Here is a 24,642-nt window from a genome sequence, read left to right on the forward strand (position 1 = left end):
CAGAATTTAGTAGGTAGATGGCCTTGAAATTTGATTGCTCTGGCTATCTCCAAGATGTGTCTATGTCTCCTTTCAATCACCCCATTTTGTTATGGGATGTAGGGATAAGAGCTTTGGTGCAAAATATCATACTGTTGAAACAGGTCTTTACAAGATGTGTTAAAGAATTCACTACCATTGTTAGATCTGAACATTTTAATTATTTTGCCAAATTGAGTCTGAATCATAGTAATGAAATTCTTAAGCAAAAAAATCACATCAGATTTAAGCCTCATAAGAAATACCCAAGTCCACCTTGTATAGTCATCAACTAAGGTAAGAAAAAACTTCATTCCATTACGAGTAGTTTCCTTATCGGGTCCACATACATCCATATTGATCAATTGAAAACTACTTAGTCTTCTACTATGGCTAACTGGAAAAGGAACTCTAGTTTGCCTTGCTAAAGGACAAATCTCACACTTATGTAAAACTTCACATCTACTGAAAGTAGACATTCTTCTAATGACTTGCATAGGCACATGCCCCAACCTTTTATGCCAAATGTCCCCAACTTCCTTCGCTATTGCTGTGAATGCTTGATAAGTCCTCCATTTCTCTTGTTTGGTTGCAGAAAGCATTGTGTATAGACCATCTTCCTCTACTAATCTCTATCATCTTCCCAGACAAGAGATCCTGAAAGACAAAGAATGTGAGAAAGAAAAATGCAAAGCAGTTCAGGTCTTTGTCACCTTTGATACAGACAAAAGATTGAACTTGAATGAAGGTACACAAAGAATATTCTTGTTAGTGTCACCTCCTGTTAGATGACAATCCCCAACACGTGTGACCTTAGCCGAGTCTCCTGTAGGCATTTGTACTTGACCTCCATTACCTACTGACATTCCATTATCCAATAATTTTTTATCCCCTATCATATGATTTGTAGCACATGTGTCCACAATCTATTTAGGAATGTTGACATTGCAGCAGAAAAGAGTACCTGCCATTGCTGCTACATTCTGAGTAGTCTTCTCCCCAAGGGAGGAGTTGTTCAACATTTACAAAATTTGAGCATACTGCTCCCGAGTGAACGCATGTGGTGGTATAACTCTATGCTCAATATCCTGTGTGTTGTTGCCCTGTAGTTGTATTGTATGTACTTTCCTCTTAGACTTAAAGTATGTAGGATAACCAAATATCCTATAACAATTCTCCTTCAAATATCCTGTTTTGTTGCAGTAGTCACACTTCATGAGTTTGTAGCAACCATCTCTAGTGTGCCCCTTCATCTTACAGAAATCACATCTCAATTCATAATTGCTCTTCTGTTTGGGTCTAGCTTGAATTGTGAACATAGCAGTAGGTTCATTATGATTAGGCATTCCAAAACTATTTTCTGTCATCATCCTAGGACTTTTATCTTGAATTACCATTGCATAAGCCTGGTTAATGGTTGGGATTGTGGGCATCATAAGTATTTGGCTTCTAGCTTGCTCAAAATTATTATTTAGTCCCATTAAAAATTGGAATAGGCGTTGGAATTGCAACTGTTCGACATCATCTTTAGCAGGTGGTGGTGGAAAAATTGAGTCATATTCAACCCATAGATCAGTCAATTTAGTAAAATAAACTAATACTGATGAAACTCCTCGAGTAGAAGTAAAAATTTCTTTGTGCAGATAGTAAAGTCTAGATGCGTTTACTTTGTCAAAACGTTTCTTAAATTGTGTCCAAACTGATTGTGCACTTTCAGAAAAGAGAGCTCCCATTAACAAATGCTGACTTACATTGCTCATCAACCATGAGGTCACAATCGCATTACAGCGGTCCCATTGATGTGCTAATGTTGGTCCAAAATATGCTTTGGAAGTGGATCCATCAACTAAACATAATTTGTTCTTCCCTAGCAATGCTACTTTCATTGCTCGATTCCAAATTGTGTAATTGTCCATTCCAGTTAACAGTAGACCCACAGTCATCGATCTTGGTCCATCAGACGGATGGAGATATAATTGATGATTATGATTAAGAATTACCGCTCCGCCACCGGTCATACCTGTTCCGGCAGTCGTGTTTTTCGATTCATCATCAATTGCCATGGAATTTGCACAAACAAAAATCAATTAGGGTTCACAAAAAAAACACAGAAGCAGAGTCGATTCTCTCGATTTTCTCTTTAATTATACGAAGAAATTCCTAGAATCACTCCATTGATAGCTCTGATACCATGTTGAATATGTGAATTGCAGAAATTGTAATGAGAAGAAGAGAAGAGTGATTGGGAAAATTTTCACTATTTTTATTAAGCTTCTAGCTAGACTATTACACGTATATGTAGAATTGCTCCACTAACCGCTACAACTAATTAATTGTTGTACATATAACTAACTAACTCTAATTGACAAACTATAGTTAACTTAACTAACTATGGTTAAGTAAAACTATCCTTTAAATCATCGTTACTCATTGTTTTATATTGTATTGTATCGTATCATATCGTTTTATGAATACAATGTTTGGATAGATTATATTGTTTGTTGTTGTTAAATAACTTTTTGATGTTTGGTTTGACTGTGTCGTACTATACTGTAACTGCTAAGTTTATTAAAATATCCTCAATTATTTAAAAATTATAAATTTATTAAGAATTACACACAAAATAAGTAAAGGGCAAATTAGTGAAGGGCAGAACCCGAAGGCCGATAAAAAAACAAAGAAAGGAACGAAGAAACAGAGAAAAAATGGCATAAAGGAACAAAGGAGCAAAGAAAGGGCCGAACCTATTCTTGTTATCTTTGACCGTGAAGTCGGCAACGGCAAAACCAGTTCTGGAAAAAAAGAGACAAAGTTAAAGTATTATAGATTGGAGGTTTGGAGTTAAAATAAAAAATAAAAAATAAAAAGATAAATGGTAAAATAGAATTATGGAGTAATAAATTAAGGCATAATTGGAAGAGAAAAAAAGAAGAAAAGGAAACAATCCCACCACACCAAATCGGTTGTTTCAAAAAATGGAACTTTTCTTAGTTCCGAAATAATGAATTTCACAATACAATACAATCAATTTTAACTAAACAATCAAAACAAATATTATTTTAAGATAACAATACAATACAATACAATGGGTAACAATTATCCAAACAAGGTGTTAGTGTGGGAAGACTTTTTGTTAAATAGTGGCTGTGAGACATGAATGCAAGACCTTTGTTTGTTGTGATCACCTCATATAAAATCTTAAATCATTAGGAGGTCTTAACGAGCTGAAATAATCATGTTAATTTCTTTCAATTGACTCTTTTTTATTTCCCTACTCTTTTCTGTCAATCCCTATTCAATATTCTTGAGTATCAACAGTTGTAGCATCTTGCAGTATTTGAATATCAACAATATGTACTTATACAGTACCTTGCCCATTCTATGCATCCTTATGCATGGACATTTTAATTAGTGAGGGAGCAACACATGCTCTGGGAATTTCATTATTCATCTAAATAGCAGGCCTTAATTGGATAAATTGCCTATATATGTTGATATAATAACGTAACTCTTCTGTCCTTAGATGCATAATGCATACAATAGGGACGAGTCAACGACAGATTCAATGCAAACCTGAAACGGTAACCATTCAAGTATAACTTTTCAATCACTAAATCCATTGCGAAAAAAGAAACTAGGAAAAAAATACAAAATTCGTGATCACGAGTACCATTATGAGCTTCTGAAACTCTGTCAGATATTTCCGGTATAAGATGTTCAATGTTGAAATATCAGCAATCCTATGTACTGCAGCCAATTTATTGAATCTAGGTGTATAATTCATTTGACAAATGGAGCTATAATTTAATAAGCCCCTGGTAACAAACAAATCATGAATGATATGTCGGGTAATAAGAAAAGCAACAAGCTAAGATCATAACCAGAAAACTCAGTAGAAAAAGAGTGAGCCATTTCCAGTAACCCGTCTGGTAATAGATGTTGTTGGAGGATCAATGGTTAAATGAGCTGCATGGAAGAATGATCTGAAGTACAAAATTCCTGCTAATCTAGAAATGAAATAGAGGAGAAAGAAGAAGGGTCTGGTTTCTGGCCATTACAACTCAGAGTGCCTGTTCTTCTCTATCTCATTCTGGAGCTTCTCGAAAACTTCTTCAAAAGGAGGGTCGCCTGGTCTTCGAAATAGTTGGTCCCCTATTTTAATCTCATATGCTTCTTCTTGTTCTAGCAAAAACTCTTTTAACTGCAAAATGGACAAAAAAAATCTCAAAAACTCCAGCATGCAGAATCTCATGTTCTATCACACGCAACTGAAGACACTTCCAATCATAGGAGAGGGTTAAACCAGCTCAAAACATGCATCAAGCATTTGGAGGGGTAAAATGACCGAATACTTTAATGAGAAAAGAAAATAAAAAGGATTTGCATGTGCAGATGCCACATTAAGCAAAAGTTGAGTCAAGTCAGAATATTACAAAATAGGTTAACCATGACAAACAGCTATAATACGGCACAGATTGTGATCATCCAACAATTAGCAACATTGTCACATTAATGTTACCATCCAAACAATGAGAGAAATGCTTCCTGTCATTCATTCTGTTTTCTTGATGATCATCATAACAACACCAAAAAATTAATTGTAGGAGTAGTTCCCTAGCAGATTTGGAAGTAATAATAAACAAACCACATGTTACAATTTGCATTTGATAGTTCCTCCCTTGAACAAAAGAAAAATGGTTTTATCGGCAGCATGCAATGAAATTGATAAAAAATGCAGGATGCACCTCAAGTTGCTCGACGTAATCTCTAGAATGGAGTAATTCAATACCTTTACAGTTATTCTCTAAACGACTAGTTAATGTTTTCAGTCTAATCTTCCCCTGCTACACCACTTCTGTGTGCATTGAGCTTTGAGGATAAAGGGCTAATAGTTAGAGAGAGTTCAGGGATGACGTGAAGCACGTGTAACAAAGGGAAAGTGTTATCTTTTTCTTGCTTTAATCCTCATATTGTTCTCCTTTCCCTCCGTGTTTCTCTGATGGTTCACTTTTCATTTTCCTCTTTTTGAATTCTCCAAATCTGACGATAGAGTTCCTTCAAGTGATTAAGAAAAGAAACTAAAATAGTAAGGCTACTTTTCTGAAAATTGTCGGGGGAACTTGAGATTCAACCTAAAATCAATCTGTTCTTCATATGTGCTGTGTATTCTCCGCCATCATATTCTTAAGTGGTTAATGTTGAAAAATAGACCAACACTTTACGAAACTCCCTAATAGTTTAAGCCTTTTGAACAAGCTCTCTTCTGGAAGCACCAATAGGCAAATTCAGCAGTTACAGAAGAAGACATCTGATTTAGGAAATAAAACAAACCTGTGTTGTGTCTTGACCTTTTTCCATGGTGAACATGATCGTGCTCAAATCAACACCTATGAACTTTGTCTCAATTGCTCCAGTTCTTGCTAGATTGGTCCACCTCTTGGCAATATCAGAAACCTTATCCTGAAAATGATTTTAATTTAGACTAATAAGTTCTATTACCGTGTACAACAATATGCAACAAGAGAATAACATTGACATATCAATAACTAAAATGTTGAGGAATCTTTTTCAATTAGTGAGACTATTTTGTGTAGCTTGAGATTAGAGTGGTAGCTCAGTCATAAAGCTCCTACCTTCTATGTCCAAGTTTTGATCCTTACCAAGTCCTTCTCTTTACCTCCCTCACAAAAAATCAATTAATCACTATGGCTCAATCCCAAACTTGTAGTGACTATATATAGAAATCCTCTATATCTAGTCTCTGTATTAAGGCATATTTCATCCAATATTGTAGAATTTGTCTATTAAGGTAATTTAAAGGCTCTCTAGAACTAGAGATTCTCAATCGAGATCTCACGTTATCCCTACATCAACACAGAAGTTTCTAACTAGACACAATATAATATACGTGTAACAACAACTAAAGCCTTAAGTACGTGATAATAACAAAACTTGTGTCTTAATCTTAAGTCTTAACTAGTTAGTATCGCCTATTCAGATCCTTTGCTTCCTTTGTGTCCTATTCTTAGCTAAGTACTCCATCATCGAAGCCGAGATATTGTAGCTCTTTGAAAAAGACATTCTTTTATAACCAAAAATCTGAATAGAAAAGAAAGATCTCAGTACCATATTCCACAGCTGATCAAAAGTGTTCAATTTTAGCAAAGCGATTAATTTATCAGCTGATTATTATTCCATAATCCAAAACTAATAAGGATATATCAAAGCAGTTAGCATTAATTAAATTATCAATTAATAAAGCATTCAAATTACGGTAAAAAAGAGATACCGGAGTCCGAAGAGTTCCAAGCCGGAGCTTAACGAATCCGAAAACGGGTCCTAGAACCCGCTTCATCATTTCAGCTTGGATATCCTTCGGGCTCATTTTGCTTACATCATTCGTTGGCGGATCGAATTCGGAATTGGCGGATTTCGTGTTGCCCCATTGTTTCCATTGTTGGTCCTCCTCGTTGTCTACGACGTCGTTAAGGTCGCCGGAAACGTGGATCCTGCGTTGTAATCCCTCCCCGAAACGGTGAAACCTTAGGGTTCCAGTGATAATCAAGAATAGCAACAAGCAGATCGTGTAACAACATCTACGCAATTCTTTTAACATTGTACCACAGCTAATTAGGTGCTTGCATGTGTGCAGATTTGGGAATGAAGTGCTGGACGTGAAGTGTGCATGTTAGAATCTAGATGTAGAATATTATGTGAAAGTTTTGTTGGGCAAAATTGACCCGTCGTCCGAGCATTCGGTTATATATATATATATATATATATATATATATATATATATATATATATATATACTATTATTTTTGAAAAGGGCTAAAATATGAAATATTTCTCAAGTTTTTATTATGTGAGATTCTTGTTACGATGACGGCTCCCCTAATTTATCGAATGATACGCTACAACACAATACTATATTATTAGAATTTGAAATTGGAACCTCCAATTGTTATAGTTATTTATGTATCAACCATTTTACATATCCCCTTGGGACTTGGTAGGATTACTACATTACGTCATTTTGCAAGTGAAATTACAACCATTAGATTATAATTCGGATTTTAGTTTTTCTTTAATTATGACAATACCTTTTCTTTAACCGGATTGGATAGGTGATCGTTTGAACATTCTTACGTATGTGAATACGTGACAATATGAAGGGACAAAATTTGGAGGGTGGGTGCAATTTACCTGTTACAAAGTTGCATGAAAGATCTTTCTCATATAAAAAAACAAACCATTTTTATTGAAATTAATCTCTCCTTAATCTTTTCAACATCTATAGTTTCATGATTTCATCGAAAGAGGGACAAGCAGACGCACATATTATTTCGATTGAGCTTAATATAATAAGATGGCAGTTTAAAAAGTTTAAAGAAATTGGCGAATAGCGAGGATTAGTAGCCAATCACTGAAAGGATCAAAACCCTCAATTAAACGGTGGATTCAACAATGACCTAAGTTTCAATACAACTGATTAGTGTTTTACGACCGAATCATATATATATATATATAACAACAACAACAACACACTAGTGGGGTCTGGGGAAGGTAGTGTGTGCGCATACCTTACCCCTACCCTGGGGTAGAGAGGTTGTTTCCGATAGACCCTCGGCTTCATCTCTCCAAGAACTCCCCACCTTGCTATTGCTCTTGCTCTTGGGGTGACTCGAACTCACAACCGATAGTAATGCCATGGCATTGGATGGCATCATATTTGAGGTACCTAAAATGTGTAATAGCTGATCAGCTAGTTATGATTTAAAGAAGATAGATTTTTTACCTCTTGTGTAGGTGGTTTATCCATTTGGGAGGAAGCAAGGTGTAGAAAATTATAGTTTTAGGGCTATCCCTTGAGTCTTGTTTAGTCCAATAAAATTTTGGAAGCAACATCTTTCATCCCCTTCCCGCATAAGAGCTGATATCTTCAAACCTGTTTCTTTCTCTTTTGTTCGTTTGTTAGTCGTTTATTTATCATTATTGGAGCTTATCAGATGTTACCGGATAATTCTTTATCCAACATCAAGTATATGTTGTTACGTTCAACTGACTACTCTGTGCGCCTCTGTGCACGCATTTTTTGTCCTGGGCGCACCCTGTAAGGTCAGAAGACCGAGTGATTACAATCCTTCTCTGGCTGCTACTCTTGGTCCTAGCCAACCAAACCCAAACCTCAACATGTAATGTTCGGTTCCATTGTGTGGTTCTGATTTTGAGATAAACAATAGTCATCCAGGATAAATGTGTGTTCCATTGAATTCATATCTTCAGTTGACTAAATGTGGGGTTTATGTATATCTTGTGAAAATGATTTACATGCTTCTACATTTCAATTTACTGTAGGCCGAAGAACATGATATGGAGGTGAAACTGGAGGAGTTCTAAGTTGAGGTAGACAATGCTAATGTTGTATTTCAAAGGTCATAGGATATTGTGTTTAAGAAATATTTGATTGTGTTAACGCTTGACTCCTTTATGAGTACAGTTCCTTTTTCTTTTAGAAATTAATATCTTGATCCAACTGAAGTTTTGAAGCTGTAATATGGCAGGTTGAAGAATGAAGACGACTTGATATTCTATCCCAGGGGAAGAGGACAAAACATGTCAAAAACAAGTATAAACGTTTAGGGAGGATGAATTGAAACCCATGGATGCAGAGCAACTGAGAAAGTATGGTCACAAAATGGTGAATTTCATTGTTGATTATTACAAGAACAATGAGAACAATCAAGTTCAGATTTTCACAGCATCTATTAATTATTTCCTAGTAAAAGGTTTAGCCCTAACATGATAGTATTATTTTGGCAGAATTTATGGAGACTTAGCGAGCAAATAGTACTCCATTCTATTCAGAATAAAATTAATAAAGCTCAATCTTGTAATGATACATACATTTTTACTATCTTAGTTGGTTGGTGACCATATCAGATATCATTGTTCAGGATAAATTTTTTGTTTAATTCCGTAAGAATTTGAATTTGTAATGTTTGTCACTATGGTTATTTTTTATGAAATTTGATTTGTTGTGGCGGAAATAAAGTTCCACTATTTTTTTTTAATATTAATATCATATTGTAGCGGTTATAAACCCCACATAATTGTTTTTTAAAAAAATATTTAAATCCTATCGTGGGGGTTTAAAAACGGCCACAATTTTTTTTTGAACCATTATAATCATATTGAGGGGGTTTATAAACCACCGAAGTATTTTTTTTGACACGTTGAAATCATATTGCGGGGGTTCTAAACTACCACCAATTATCTTTAAGAACTCCCACAAATTCAAAATTTATTTTGTGGCGGTTGTCGTGGAGGTTTTAAAAACTCACCACAAAATGCTCGTGGCAAAGATAAATGTGGCACTTCTAGAAACCGCCACAATTCTTTTTGAGGGGGTCAAAAACCGTCACAATTTGAACAATCTCTCCCCCCCTCACCCCCAAAATAAGTGTTTTCTTGTACTGAATTTCTAAAATGAACCTTTTAAGGTGCTATAATTTGTTAATTAGAACTCGATAATCAAAGAGTAATTTCTTTTTCAATTGCATCGAATAATAAGAATTAACGGAAAAAAGCTTTTGTTAAATTTTAAATTTGTTTGTGCGGCAATTAACTATATATCTATTTTACATTCGTCTTATACCGACGTGGCATTGATCATGATAAAATATGATAGCATTACATTGATATATAGTAAAATAGAAGGGTATGTGACAAAATACATACAAAATTTTAGTTCTGTCATTTTTGTTTAATCTAACTATTCGAGATTCACTGAACCGGCTAATTTACATTCATTCTAAGTAGGTCATTTTCATGTCAAGACCTTTGATACGATAGAGAAATTCTAATCATTTCACCGTACCCTTAGTGACTTTAACTGTGTCATTCACAGTTGACGCCGCTAGTTTATTATATGGTAGTACTGGCATTAATATTTTAAATAAAATGAAGGATGAAAATTAGTGAGATCATATGTCCCCAATTTTCTATGGTTGTGACTTTTGTATGCAATCAAACAGAGTTAGATTCATTATTTAAACTTTATAGGTTCAGATTAATAATTCTATCATTATTTAACATATTTAATGATTTATTAGGAAAAAAATACAGAGTATGAACGAAACCAGATGAATCCATATCCTCTATACTAAATAAGTCCCCTGATTTTTTTATCAAAAAAAAAAACGTCCCCTCATAAAATCCGCGGTCCATTTCCAATTCTTGGTGTAGAATAAAAGGCTTTTTTTCTTGCCTTATCCAAATGGCACCAATTCAGATCTTGTCATATTTTCCCCTGAAGGTTGAAATTGACATGAACTGGCATTCGGCTGGGGAAATCCAATTGGATTTGAAAATGGAAAATGTAAATAGAGTTTTAACTTTTAAATGGACCACCTCCAACGAGCGACTGTGACATATGTGACAATTCTTTTTTTTTTTGTTCTAATCTAACTATATGGGGCTTATTCTATCTGTTGAAATTCTCTACATTTAATAAATTTAAATTACAAAATGGGACTTTTTTCCCCCTCTCTTTTTGCTTAAAATGGGACTTGGGACAATAAAACTAGAAATTTGCCTTTGAGCATGCAGAAGAGGTGCATGCACTGATTGATTACAATTCAGCCGTCATAGGTGTCCCACATCTATATATGATCTACCATTCTACTTTGCTTGCATTTTGAGATTAAAAAGTGAATTATTTACTTTACTTAAGCATTCCTAAATCCTACTATAATATTTTCTTTTCATCTTTTCTCTTTAACCCGAGGAAAATGAATTTTAAATTTAAGTTAGCACATGAAAATAATGAGTACTCATTGGATCATTTTCTTCATTATTCTTAGATTTTACCACATTTAATGCGGCCGTATTCCCTTTTTCTTCTCTAACTCTATGAACGGAAAGGCCCTCAACAAAGACTCCCGTTTAAAAAATCCATGTGACCTAGTGGTATAAATTAAAGTAGGAGCAAACTCTGAAGATTAGGGTTCAAATTCTAAAAGAAAAAAATATATTAGGCGATCATCCGCCTGAGTCGTGATGTAAAGTTACCTGAATATGTGTTGATTGAAAATAGCAGATACCCAATTATATTATATTTGAGGCCGAGGTGCTCCCGTACACTACAATTATAAAAAAATTAATAAAATAAAAAGTGCATGCCTTTCGGCGAATGGCAATAATACAGATGGCTTTATTTCTCAATATTTTTCAACACAGACGGCTCATTTTATTATTATTTTTTAATTCATTTGCTAAAAACTCGTTCACATGGATGGCGATGGTGATACAACACAGTTGTGAAATCATTCGCCAAATCCTTAGTTTAAGACTTTAAGGCATTTATTCAAAAAGCAAAACAGGTTAAAAGATAGGGAATATATTAATGACAAAAGGTCTAGCATTAATGAGATCTTGAAAATCTTTAATAACAATACTCCAACGTACGTATTCCCTTAGATCACTAGTAAAATAAAAAAATTACGAAGGAATCTAACCATTCTTTAATTATAATTTCTTGTTTAGCTATAATTTCCTACATTCTTTAAATATTTTTACCAGAACAATTGTGAATTTGCAGCATTTTTTTATGTGAATTTCTAAATATATAAATTCTATCAGATTTAGTAAATCAAAATCCATTTTACGAAAAAATTACATGCAAATAATTATAGTTATTAAACTTAACCTGTATATATTCTGAGTTTCGTCATTCTTTCTAGACGGAGTAGTACAAATTACATAGGAACAATATCATGTGAGTTAGCATCCACGAATTGAAGATCGTACTAAAGTGATAAGTATTCCTTTATCCTTAATTAGTGGTCTCGAGTTCGAGTCTTGGGTATAGAATCACCTTTAGTAAAAAGCGTTTTACTCTCAATATGAGACTTTCCGGCGTGAATCCAAATTTAATTGGGCCCTAATATGAATATCGAACACTATGTGAAAAACCTTTTTTACAACTTGGCAATTTTGGTTGCTAGCTTATTTGATTTTTTTATTGAAATTGGGAAGAGTCCAAATTCTGTCCGTAATACTAACTCTATATACCTAACAGATTGTGTGGGAGAGAGAGGGAAAAAAATAAAAGATACAGCAAAGAAGTCCGATTGGATAATCCAAAGGTTAGACTAAACGTTTCGTTATAAAAAGGGTGTCATATCTTTCAACTGTGAGGTACACAAAAAAAGCTAAGTGATCATATAGAGTAGTACTTTTGTGCAAACTTTCAAGTGCAATATATAGTTGCATCTTTTCAAGAGCTGAAGAGACAATTTCTCTGAGCTGTTGAGAATTCATTAATGGCGACTTTAAGCAGATTGTTAAAGAGATCAAGATACTGTAATAGTAATGTTGATTTCATCAAAGTTGCTAGTACCAGATTGTTCTCTACTGAGCCTTTACTTCATACTCCCAAATTACAACTTCCTGTTACTAACATCAAGACAGAAGTTTCTCAAGTTAGTGCAATTAATTAATTCCCTCTCTCTTTCTCCCTATTTTCTACATTTATGCTCTCATTATTTTCGTGAATTCTTCCTAATATTTTTTCTCTATCTTTGTCTTCTTATTTAATTCTTTTAAATTTTGGTCTCTTTCTGGATTTTACGTATGTTTATATACGAGAGAGATCATAGCTGAAATTAGTTTCCGGCTATGGCATTTGAGTCTCCTTTCTTGTGCTTGTATTAAAAAAATGAAGTGTCCTAAGTCATAACTCAGTGCCGAAGAGTTAACCTTTTTTATCAATTTATATATAGTTCAATTACTTTAATGTGATAAAAAATACTAATTTTGTAACTTTAGTCGATCACACAATTAACCCGGCAAAGAGGAAGAAAATCGAAATTCTCTAGTTATTACTCGTCCTTTCTTTCTTTCTTTTTTCCTTCTACAAATTATATCTTTTTCTTTCCTGTATGAGAAATGACCATGAAAAGGGACGGTAAGGTAAAAGTGAATCTTAAACTAACGATATTTTCGAGGAGCTCTTGGACAATATATTAAGTACTACTATTTGAATTGCTTGTTTTTATTTTTCATTTTCCTTATAATATTCTTTAATTTTAAACCTTTGGGATTTACTTTGTTCTTTCTAAATGTAAGATTATGTAGAGTAAAAAGTGGTATATACAAATTATGAAATTAAGGGAATATTTCTAGTTTGCTCAAGTTCTTATTTCATAAAGATTTTTTTTAAAATAGAGAAACGTGGATTAAGGAAAACAACGTAAAACATTGAGTTACTCTGATTTGATGAGAACTATAATTGGGATCAAATTAGAAAGTTGGATAGTATTCTACGTTATTTGAAGATTGATAGTTGGCAAGCTTCAAGATTGGCCGAACACTAAACTATTGCCTATTGGATTACAGGATTAGGTCGACACTTTTGTCAGTATGTTTTATAGGCACTGAAAATTAGTCAAATAAGAAAATTTTGGTCGGATACGAACTTGCACCTAATTGGTTGTCCAACCCTCATTTACATAATTTTTCTGTCACTCTTCCTGATTTTTAGTTCTATAAATTTTGCTTTATGAAGTTGGGATGGATGGTACTCTCTTCACAATAATTTTCTCAAGCTATCCATTTCTGTTGGAATCGAAATATAATAAAATAATATTTGGTTGAAGTTTTAAAAGGAAGCATTTGAAAATGAAGTGGAAAAAATGTAAATGGAAGTTGATGTTGTATTTGAATATGAATTTCATTTGAAAAGATAGTTAAAGTTTTGTGATTGAAAATCATTATTTCACTTGAAATACTCATCGAGCAAGCTTTTAATATTTCACTAGTATTTGTATTTGAAATACGAATTATTAAGAATGATTTCAGTTTACAAGTGAAGTCACGATCAAACACTCCCTAAACACTTAAATTTATCTTCATGTCAGCCGGCCTAAGTTCAATTCTGGGAAATATTATATAAAATGACCATTGAATATAATTTAGGGGACATGTTATATGCTTATGTGATAAATTGACACACTCCTATTAAATTTCAACTTTCAGCTAATTGGAAAAACACCAATGGTTTATCTTAACAAAGTGACAGAAGGATGTGGAGCTCACATAGCTGTGAAACAAGAGATGTTTCAACCTACTTCTAGCATCAAAGACAGGTATCTTATCTTCTTCATACTTTTCTCCTGTCTATGTTGAGTATTTGTTCGTAACTGGAATGGATCTCATTTGTCTAATTTGTACATCACTTCTTTGCTTCCACTCTGTACTAAGAAAAAAACAATTCCCTTGTATTTTCACCAGACCAGCATTGGCAATGATCAACGATGCAGAAAATAAAGGCTTAATATCACCTGAAAAGGTAAGTAAATGCAACTCTATCCAGACACTAGCAGGAGTATAAGAAGTTATGACACTGCATTTTTCTCTTATCGTAACATATGATTGTATAAGTATTTTTATGTTGTCAGTGCATAGATTTTAAACTTGACTAGTATATGTTATCTTTGACCTACTTCTTGATTATATCTAGACGACATTGATTGAGCCAACATCGGGAAATATGGGGATCAGTATGGCATTTATGGCAGCAATGAAAGGCTACAAAATGGTTTTGACAATGCCATCATACACAAGTTTAGAGAGGAGGGTGACAATGAGAGCATTTGGAGCTGATTTAGTCCTCACTGATCCAACCAAAGGAATGGGAGGCACTGTTAACAAAGCTTATGACCTTTTGGAATCTACACCTAATGCTTTCATGCTTCAACAGTTTTCTAATCCTGCAAATACTCAGGTCACTTTAAGAAACCTTATTTAATCCTATGTTCTTTGTTTCACTATAGGATTCTCAGCTGTTTCACATTGAAAACAGATTCATTTTGAGACGACTGGTCCTGAGATATGGGAAGAAACTCAGGGTAATGTTGACATATTTGTCATGGGAATTGGAAGTGGGGGCACTGTCTCTGGTGTTGGACAATATCTGAAATCCAAAAATCCTAATGTCAAGGTAAATATATATCATCTTTTTCGTACGCTAAAATTTGACGAGCGCAAAACACAACATGAAATTACTGCTCGCTAGCCAAAGATAGTATAGTTTAATTATCGTCTCCACATGGATTGAATTTAAATAATGTTCGAGTAATTTCTGGCTTAATTGCTATTCAGGGTGATCAATACTTGATTTGAGGTAATTACTAACTACAATTAACTACTAATTAAGATTACGGCTAATTGAGATTGATCACGGAGAGTGAAAGTTGAACTAAAATGGTTGGCTATCAATATGAGAAATAAGGGTCATGGCAGGATAGGTGCAAGATAGTCATTCGAGATTTAACTATATTTAAATTTACTTCTAATGTTCTAATGATTCTCGTGAATTCACTCGATAATTAGCTTAAACGTAAAGTGAAGATTCCACTCTCGATTAAATCTAAACTCTACGAGATAAACTAATATGAAGCCCTGTGAAGATATGCAAGAACACGTTAATGGACTAGTCTTTAGGAAAACTTCACTCGAATATTCTCCTAACTTGATTTAATCAATAATTCAAAAAGCTCTCTCGAATACTTAGAAGAATCACTAAATTAAACTAAATAAAATAATGCAAAGATAATCACCAAAATATTCCTCTTTTGATTAAATAAACCGGTGAATAATTTCGCAATCAATTTAAAGCTCCATAAATGTATTCAAACAATTCAACTAGAGTTAAATCTACAAACAACACTCAAAATATCATATCCATCAAAACCCTAGGGAAATTACTCCATAATCATGGAGGAAGTCATCACAAATATAATTAAAGAATAAGAAAACATTAATCTAACGTTATAATCCAAACCCCCGTATTGAATTGATGGAAAGATGATGAAATCCCGTGTCTTGTTGCCTCCAATGCTCTTCCAAGGTCAAAAGTCCCTTCTAAAACGTCTTTTTATTGTATTTATACCATGTAGGAATGGTCCTGGACGAATCTACCCTTTCCAAGCCAAACTAGAAAAAATACTCTAAGAAATTTGTACACGCGTGCCGCCCCATGCGGCGCGGCTGTGCAAGTTTTACAAAGTAACTTCGTTTCGTCAATTTTTGATATCCAGACTCGGTTCTCGACCCCCGAATGCGATCCCGGTATAATACATTGAGCTTTTACTCAGACTTCAAAGCTCTAGCTTGTTCAATTTAGCTCACGAATATCTTTTTAACTTGAAATCACTTACTGCAAGGCATAACACACATAATAAGTGCAATACACTAACATTTAAGCTCAAATACAAGTAAAATACAGTAATTAGGGTGCAAACGACGACTAAAACACAGGATTCTAGCATACCATCACGTTCCCGAACAAGTTTTAACCTATTTAACTTATATATGATTATCAATGTATTTTTACTTGTTTTAGCAGGTACCTGCCTTATTAATTGTGTTAAACAACTTAGGTGACCTCTCACACTGCCTATGTATAGAAGTTAAAACTTCATAAGTTAACATAACACATAGAAGTTAAAACTTCATAAGTTAACATAACACCATGCTTATATTTTCTCCTCTCTTGCTAGATATATGGAATTGAGCCAACTGAAAGCAATGTACTGAATGGTGGAAAACCAGGTAACTTTACTTTCGTCTTTCAATTTGTGTGTGCCATCCTAGTATTTATGAAGTATTCAAATTACTGCATGTTCTTATAAAATATACAATAATCTTTAAACGGCCACCAATACAGGTCCTCATCACATAACAGGGAATGGGGTTGGATTCAAGCCAGATATCCTGGACATGGATATCATGGAGGAAGTTCTGATGGTATGTTAAATTCTTTGTTAATCTGCTTTCTTCTGAAACTGGAAATATCAACAGAATTATGTGATTACCATGTGTTCCATTGAATAACAGCTAAGTCATTCTAGTAATTGTACATGATATGCGCTTGCTCCTGTATTGCAGGTTTCTAGTGAAGACGCCGTAAACATGGCTAGGGAGTTGGCAGTCAAGGAAGGGCTCATGGTAAAGTTTAAGAAAAACGCATCTTTCTTTCCACTCTAAACTACATAGTAGTATTCGTCTATAGAGTAAATTTGTTGTGATTCCTTTATATCATGTTATGAAGAAGCTTATCTCAATTGTATAGGTTGGAATATCGTCGGGAGCTAATACAGTAGCAGCTCTTCAACTTGCTCAAAAACCAGAAAATAAAGGCAAACTCATAGTGGTATGAATATGTCAGATTTAAGAGATAGAACCAACCTCAATATTTTTTCTTTGCTCATTTTCAGAATTTATTACTTTGTTGTAGATGTAACTTATTCATTTTCAATTTCAGACTATACATGCAAGTTTTGGAGAGAGGTACCTGTCATCTATTCTGTATCAAGATCTTAGGAAAGAGGCAGAGAACATGCAACCTGTTTCAGTTGATTAATGTTGCGATGTTACTAATTATGGAGTTTATAGTCGAAGGCTCTGCAAGAAAAATGTTTTTTTTTTTTCTAAATGATGTTTAAGCTTGTTTATTGTTGATGATTCAGCTTTCTGAAGCCTGCTTATGCTCTGCTCTTGTTGTTGCTATGTCATACATAATATGTAAATCAACGAATTTATTGTGAGTTTTGGATCACTGATTGCAACCTTAAATTAAATGGATTGGTGCCTATAGATTGTTATCTCATAGTATATTGACATCGTCGTCTTTACCGTACATGAACACTCACATTTTCCGCTAAATCTTTGACGTAGAATTTCAAAATTAACTAGCTTCCTGTCCTTTTTAAATTTGTCCGCATTTACTTTTCTTCTAACTTTACCAAATAAATAAAAGTAAATTCTCGACATCCAAGGAAACGAAAGGTATTAAGTGGACGTTTGGACATAAGAATTGTAAAACATCTTGAGTGAAACCGCTTAAGGTATTGAGTGATTTGAGTAAAAATTTGAAAAACATCTTTTGGAGTTTTTGAAATTTTCGAAAAATTTCAAAAGATCATCTTCAAGTGAAATTGAAAATTTTATGGCTAAACACATACGTATTTCGAAAAAAAAATAAAAAAATTCTTATGTCCAAACAGGGTTCTAGATGTAGAATTCATAAATTTTGCTACTTGACCAACAACCGACCTTAGCTCAGTTGGTAGAGCGGAGGACTGTAGTATGTCTGCTGAAATCCTTAGGTCGCTGGTTCGAATCCGGCAGGTCGGATTTTGTTTTCCTTGTTTATTTTTCACGCCCAAAAGAGTTAATACCAATTTTGTTTACGTGTAATTTGTAAATGTGCATTTTGTAAACGGAAAAGGGCCAGAACTACCCCTGAAGTATTGAAATTGGTATAAAATTGCCCTCCGTCCACCTATTTGAATAAAAATGTCCCTACCGTTATTTTGTTTGGCTCAACATTGCCCTTATTACTAATAGAAAATTCATTAGAAAAGAAAAATTAAATAATATCCACATGTCATCGTCCCATTGGTCTAACATAAACCCCAACACGTAACCCGCCCAGATATTGACCCGCCCAATTTTAAAACATAACTCTCTCTCTCTCTCTCTTTCTCTTCGCTATTTCATATTAGTGAGCATTTACTTACGAGTGTATGTCTACTATTATTCATGAGGCAAACTCAAAATTGAGTTCTCTATTAGAATTATTTTTACGGAAGATGGAAGGAATTGTCATATTCTTCTTAATGCAAAAAGTTTAGATTCTTTTTGTTTATGCAATGGTTATTCTTTATTATATAATTTTTTTTATTTGAAATTTGTGGGAGGATTTCTTCACTATTTTTTGTCATTCTTCCGTGAAAATTTGAGGATTTGCTTTTTAATTTTTTTATTATTTATGTGATGTGTATTTCTAATTTTTATTTATATCACTATTTATTCAATTAATATGTAAGCGTTTATACTCCGTGTAACGGGTATTGTGCAATTGTCACATTTCATACACAATGGGGTCATATGATGTACTATAATAGTTAACATTTTTTTTAGATAATTTCTTTAGTATTTATTTTCTTATTTTGATTGTTATATTCAATATTCGGACGGGTTAAAGGTGAGTTTAGTTATATTTTAATTGAAGTTTAAGTTAGACCAATGAAACAGTGACACGTGGATATTAATTAAATATTTTTTTCTTTTAGAATGTTCTGTTAGTAATAAGGGCAATGTTGAGCAAAAAACATAACGGTATGGGTATTTTTATTCAAATAAATGGACAGAGGGCATTTTTGTACCAATTTTGATACTTCAGGGGCAGTCTTGACCCTTTTCCGTTTTGTAAATCTTTGAAACGTTTGTCCTACACCTACTTTCCCATCTTGCAAATCGTGTTCGTTTTTTTTTTTCTATTAATATTTCCAACAAATACAATAAAGGATGTTTTTCAATTTAATTTTTTTGTACAAAATAGATTGTCCACATATTTTCTTTTATAATGAAAAATTTACAAAAATATTGATGCGCTTCAAAGTTTTAAAGACCTGTTTTTATTTACTACTCCATTACTTTTACTTTCTTTTTTGGTCACATAATTAATAGGAAGTAGCAAAAGCCAACTAAGCAGCATTCAAATTCATGCACTGAAGTCCCTTTTTTGGGATAGTCTTAGCCACTAAGACATTATTGCTTTACTATAAAGGGGTATCATCTCATATAGAGTAATACATTCAAACTTCTCTATAATAATCTCGTTTGTTTTGATATTTTTTGGCTTTTATAGTGAATGATTGTTATACACATATAACAGCATTTGACGTTTAAATATTGTTTGGCTATTATAGATAAAAATTATCCAAAAATTAATTATTTTTCCTTTTCTAATATTAGATACTCCAAAAAAGATAAGAAATTATTCAAATTTAAAATCTCAAAAGATATGCATGTTTCACTAGTTAAATATTGAAGAAAATTAATACATTATTAATAAATTCATAACTAAAAGTATAAAGATTTAAACTCTAAGGCACACATTCTAAAGCTACCTAGAAAAATAATTTTTTTCAAGATTGATGGAATAACTTTGTAATTGTAGTTTGTTTCGTAAATTTCATTCTCTTACTAGAGATATATCGCTTGAATTGGCGCGTGTCCAAATTTTTAACAAAAAGGTATCTGATAGTTTTCCCTTAAAGATAATCTAAGAGTTTAACAGTTAAATCTTCTATGTAAATATTTTTGGGAATAGTCTAATGGAAAAGATATCAAGTACAAATTTTCAAATCTTATATCTTATGCAAGATAAAAATTGTGTTCAATGAAAAAGATTGTGTACATATTTTTAGAATTACTATTATTAATCTTAAAGATTCTATATGGCTGTTATAGAAGAGTAAATTTACAAAGAGCCTTCTGCTATAAATATGGCTATTGTTGTTATAGGTAAAAGGTTGTTATTGAGAGGTAAAATATAACTTAAAAAATCGGTTATGAGAAAAACTTGACTTTTATAGTGAATGATTGTTATATAAGGATGTTGTTATAAATATATCTACTCCGTAGGTGTTGTTTATATACTTTAGATTTAGTGTTTGACCTCCCATTTTTCCCTATTTATATCTCTTTTTCACAATTTTTGGTTTTTGTAATCTTCTCTTGCAGATAAACCATATTTCTCAACTCATGTTACCTTTTTTTTGTTGATTTTGTACTTTCTTAAAAATATTAACACCATTCAACTTATTAGATTATTCTATATAATTTTCACAACTTTAAAAAAAAATATTTAACTATTATTATAAGCATCATGATGAGATGTTTCTCCAAAAAAACTAACCATTTAATACTCTTTATCCAATGCAGTTGAATTTAAGATAAATGGCCAAATATACCCTTATAATATGAGAAAAATGTTTAAATATACCACTCATTATACTTTGAGTCTAAATTTACTGACGTTATACTATTGGTTCAAATATACCCCTCGTCCGTTAAATTTGTCCAAGTAGGACATCCGTTTCTACGTGGCACTAATATTTTACGAGGTGGACGCCACGTGACATGCCACCCCATTGTCCCTAACCCATTTTACACCTCCTTTCTATTTATTTTTCCGCCACCAAAATTTGCTTCCCCTCCACCAGCCATAATCGTCACCACGAATAATATTAAATTTCAAAGTTTAGTCTTTTATATAGGTTTTAAGCAACAAGGCAAAAAAGAGGTGTATGGACTAATACAACTTCATTAAGACCTATAACTTCAACTAAAGGGACTGAAAATTTGATAACTTCCGAAGCCAGAAACATACCAAGAAAGAAAGAAAGTTGTGTTTCAGTTGAAACTCATGACCACTGCATCTCTCTCCCCTTAGTGAATAAAATTTTTCTTCTAATTGGGTTTTTGTGTTCAAGAAAACTGCAAAGCAGTTAAAACATTGATCAGTTTTTGACCTTTATATGATAAATTTCTGCTAGCGTTAGGTATTGCCTTTATGCTCATTTGAAGCAAAATCAACAACAAAAAACATGTTGATGGAGTCACCGTTGGATTCAGCTGCAAGCACATGTATCCAATTATTCTAGTAAGACTGGGCTTTTTCAAACTTTTTCTTTAATAAGGTAAATTAATTTATTAATAATGAAAAAAACTGGGCCTTTCGTTTAATATTACTGAGTCATTACACATGAAGTGACTGAAAATGCACCGTGCAATTTTCTATCTTACCCAACTGTGAACCTTACAAAATCTTACAGGTACAACCTGTGGGAAAAGTATGTTAGGTTCTTTCGAACAAAATTAATACTAATTTAGTATATTTAAGATGAGCATCTATGCCTTGTAAAATAAGTCATTAGAAACGGTCCTCTATACGGTCAAAATCGGTTAGTCCTTCGTACGAACTGGACGAAATGGTAATACATTGGATCGAAGATCAGGTTGAGGTCCGAAGTCAAGTCATCAAGCTTCGAGCCCTAAGGACCGATCAATGTCGATCTCGATATCATTATCGAGCTCGAATCCAAATCGAACTATGATGAAGTTATCGAGCTTACGAGGCTCAGACCAACCAACATTATCCCTGAATCAATACAAGGCCTCGAATCAGAATAGAGCTCGAGTCAAGATAGAGAGCTCGAGTCGATATCGAGCTCGAGTCAATTTCGAGCTCATAGACAAGAGCCGTTGCAACCGCACTAGGGGAGAGAATCCTGGTAGGAATTATGGAAAACTGATTTATCATGGGTCTCCCACTATGTATTTTAATTGTATCTAAAGTAGAATCTCTCCACTATAAAGGGGTTGGTTATTATTTCTAGAAGGGACCAAGTTTTTGACATACATTGTAATTGAGATATCATACACTCATATATTGAAGAGTTATCATTTTTTAGCTTCATAGATTGATTCATCTTGCCTAATCCATAAATCATCTTCTTTCCAACTTTGCTTATTTTTCATTCTTTGCAATCAATATTCGATATTTTCATTTTACTCTTATGATTTATGTCGGGTTATACCACGTACCCTTACAACTACGTACAAATTCAACTCTATCCATTTTTCGGATAAACTGTTTGGCGCCCACCGTGGGGCTAAGGATAACAGTAGTTATTTGGTATAAATTCGCAAAACTCGCCATTTTACACTTGTTTCCGGAAGCGTCTTTGATTTCGGATTAGCAACGACGAGCTATCAATTAAATGACCTTACCTATCAACAACGAAGTTGGTCTTCAAGATGAGAACAACAACTTAACGCCCAGGACCGAAATGCCGCTTGTCGACACCATTGAAGCTCGAGTCGAAGTGCCATTAGACGTTAATTCGCATATGGTCATTGAGGCAAACCTACATTTTGAACATGAAAATAGCATTCATGGTAGCACTCGATCTGCAGCTCGAGATACCCATAACGTTGAAGAAAATGGTGTCAGCTTGCGCATGATTTTCGAAATGTTGCAAGCTCAACATGCAGCAATAGCTCAGTTGCAGAGTTAAACCCAAATACCGAACAGGGCAGAGCCCAGTCCACCCCGAGAAATCGCCCACAGAATGGAACCAGCTATAGTAAGATCAAATGAGCAAGAGTCAGGGACTAATCCCGAAATTGCTAAGATGTTCGAAGAACTGACCAAAAGAATAGAATCAAGTGAAAGGAGGATCGAGGCAAACGACAAAAAAGTGGAAACATATAACTCCAGGGTTGATCAGATCCCGGGGGCACCACCGATATTGAAGGGCTTAGATCCTAAAATATTTGTACAAAAGCCTTTCCCCCCAAAGCGCGGCTCCTACACCGATCCCAAAGAAATTCTGAATGCCCGAGATTCCTAAATATAACGGAACTACCGACCCCAACGAACATGTCACCTCTTACACATGTGTCATCAAAGGGAACGACCTAGAGGATGATGAAATCGAATCCGTATTATTGAAGAAATTCGATGAACCCTGTCAAAGGGAGGAATGATATGGTATCACAATTTACCATCTAATTCTATCTATTCTTTTGCTATGCTTGTAGATTCCTTCGTAAAAGCACACACCGGGGCCATAAAGGTCGAGACCAAGAATTCGGACCTGTTCAAAGTAAGACAAAAGGATGACGAGATGCTAAGGGAGTTCGTATATCGTTTTCAAATGGAACGAATGGATCTGCCACCAGTCACAGACGATTAAGCTATTCAAGCTTTCACTCAAGGTTTGAACGAACGAAGTTCGACGGCTTCACGGCGGTTGAAGCACAACCTGATCGAGTACCCAGCTATTACTTGGGCCGATGTGCATAATCGGTACCAATCAAAAATTAGAGTCGAAGACGATCAGTTGGGGTCTGAACCCGCTGCTCGAAGGGATATCAATCGAGAACAAGGTCCGATCAGGGACCGATACCGACCGTATAGTGAAAACCACAGAATCAATGAATCGAGATGTAACCCCGGAACAGGCAACAAAAGAAGTGATTGATGTCAAGGGTCTCGGGGGCTGATGAACAGAAATGGGTTCGACATGCCTATCGGATCTAAGGAAGCACCACGGTTATCGGAGTATAACTTCAACATTGATGCATCTGTCATCGTGTCGGCTATCGGACACATCAAAGACGCTAAATGGCCTCGACTCATGCAGACTGATCCTGCCTAGAGGAATCCCAATCAAATGTGCGAATATCATGGCACCCATGGCCACAGAACGGAAGATTGCAGGTAACTAAGAGAGGAGGTAGCCCGGTTATTCAATAAAGGGCACCTTTGAGAATTTTTAAGCGACAGGGCCAAGAACCATTTCAAAAACAGGGATTTCGGCAAACAAAAAAAACAGGAATAACCACAGCACATCATCTACATGATCATCGGCGACGTTGATACCCCTCAAGGGCCGGTGATTAAACACACTAAGACATCGGTTATGAGAGAAAATCGACCTCGAACTCAAGATTACGCACCCATAGGAACTTTGTCCTTTAATGATGAAGATGCAGAAGGAGTCATGCAACCTCATAACAATGCAATGGTAATATCTGTACTTATGAATAAACCTAAAGTTAAGCGTGTGTTAATTGATCCAGGTAGCTCGACCAACATTATTAGATCGAAGGTTGTAGAACAGCTCGGTCTACAGGACCAGGTCGTACCTGTAAAACGTGGCCGGGACCATCCAGGAAATGAAGTTCTACGTAATCTAA

At 34.3% G+C, this 24,642-nt stretch overlaps 3 protein-coding genes and 1 non-coding gene across 5 annotated transcripts; 2 read left to right on the top strand and 2 right to left on the bottom strand.

The window, feature by feature from the left end:
* Positions 1-1,040: 1,040 nt before the first annotated feature.
* On the bottom strand, positions 1,041-2,081 carry LOC142173624 (uncharacterized). Its single transcript, XM_075239249.1, has one exon. The coding sequence runs from the start codon at positions 2,079-2,081 to the stop codon at positions 1,041-1,043; it is 1,041 nt and encodes a 346-aa protein (XP_075095350.1).
* A 1,806-nt stretch (positions 2,082-3,887) lies between these two features.
* LOC107788812 (uncharacterized) lies at positions 3,888-6,758 on the bottom strand. Of its 2 annotated transcripts, none has more exons than XM_016610539.2 (3): positions 6,413-6,758; positions 5,350-5,478; positions 3,888-4,219 (listed from the first exon to the last, which is right to left on the bottom strand). In XM_016610539.2, the coding sequence occupies exons 1-3, from the start codon at positions 6,632-6,634 to the stop codon at positions 4,073-4,075; spliced, it is 498 nt and encodes a 165-aa protein (XP_016466025.1). In that variant the 5' UTR covers positions 6,635-6,758; the 3' UTR covers positions 3,888-4,072. The 2 variants fall into 2 exon arrangements, with proteins under 2 accessions (XP_016466025.1, XP_016466024.1); XM_016610538.2 differs by having other exon boundaries at positions 6,308-6,758.
* A 5,400-nt stretch (positions 6,759-12,158) lies between these two features.
* On the top strand, positions 12,159-17,692 carry LOC107788814 (bifunctional L-3-cyanoalanine synthase/cysteine synthase 2, mitochondrial). Its single transcript, XM_016610541.2, has 10 exons — positions 12,159-12,503; positions 14,059-14,168; positions 14,314-14,371; positions 14,543-14,806; positions 14,885-15,022; positions 16,584-16,635; positions 16,751-16,830; positions 16,972-17,031; positions 17,156-17,236; positions 17,348-17,692. The coding sequence occupies exons 1-10, from the start codon at positions 12,345-12,347 to the stop codon at positions 17,444-17,446; spliced, it is 1,101 nt and encodes a 366-aa protein (XP_016466027.1). The 5' UTR covers positions 12,159-12,344; the 3' UTR covers positions 17,447-17,692.
* A 441-nt stretch (positions 17,693-18,133) lies between these two features.
* On the top strand, positions 18,134-18,219 carry TRNAY-GUA (transfer RNA tyrosine (anticodon GUA)). The gene is given in 2 exon segments: positions 18,134-18,170; positions 18,184-18,219. It is a non-coding gene; the product is annotated as a tRNA-Tyr (tRNA).
* Positions 18,220-24,642: the final 6,423 nt, after the last annotated feature.

The sequence above is a fragment of the Nicotiana tabacum genome, chromosome 19 (genome assembly GCF_000715075.1).
Source record: "Nicotiana tabacum cultivar K326 chromosome 19, ASM71507v2, whole genome shotgun sequence".
Taxonomy (NCBI): Eukaryota; Viridiplantae; Streptophyta; class Magnoliopsida; order Solanales; family Solanaceae; genus Nicotiana; species Nicotiana tabacum.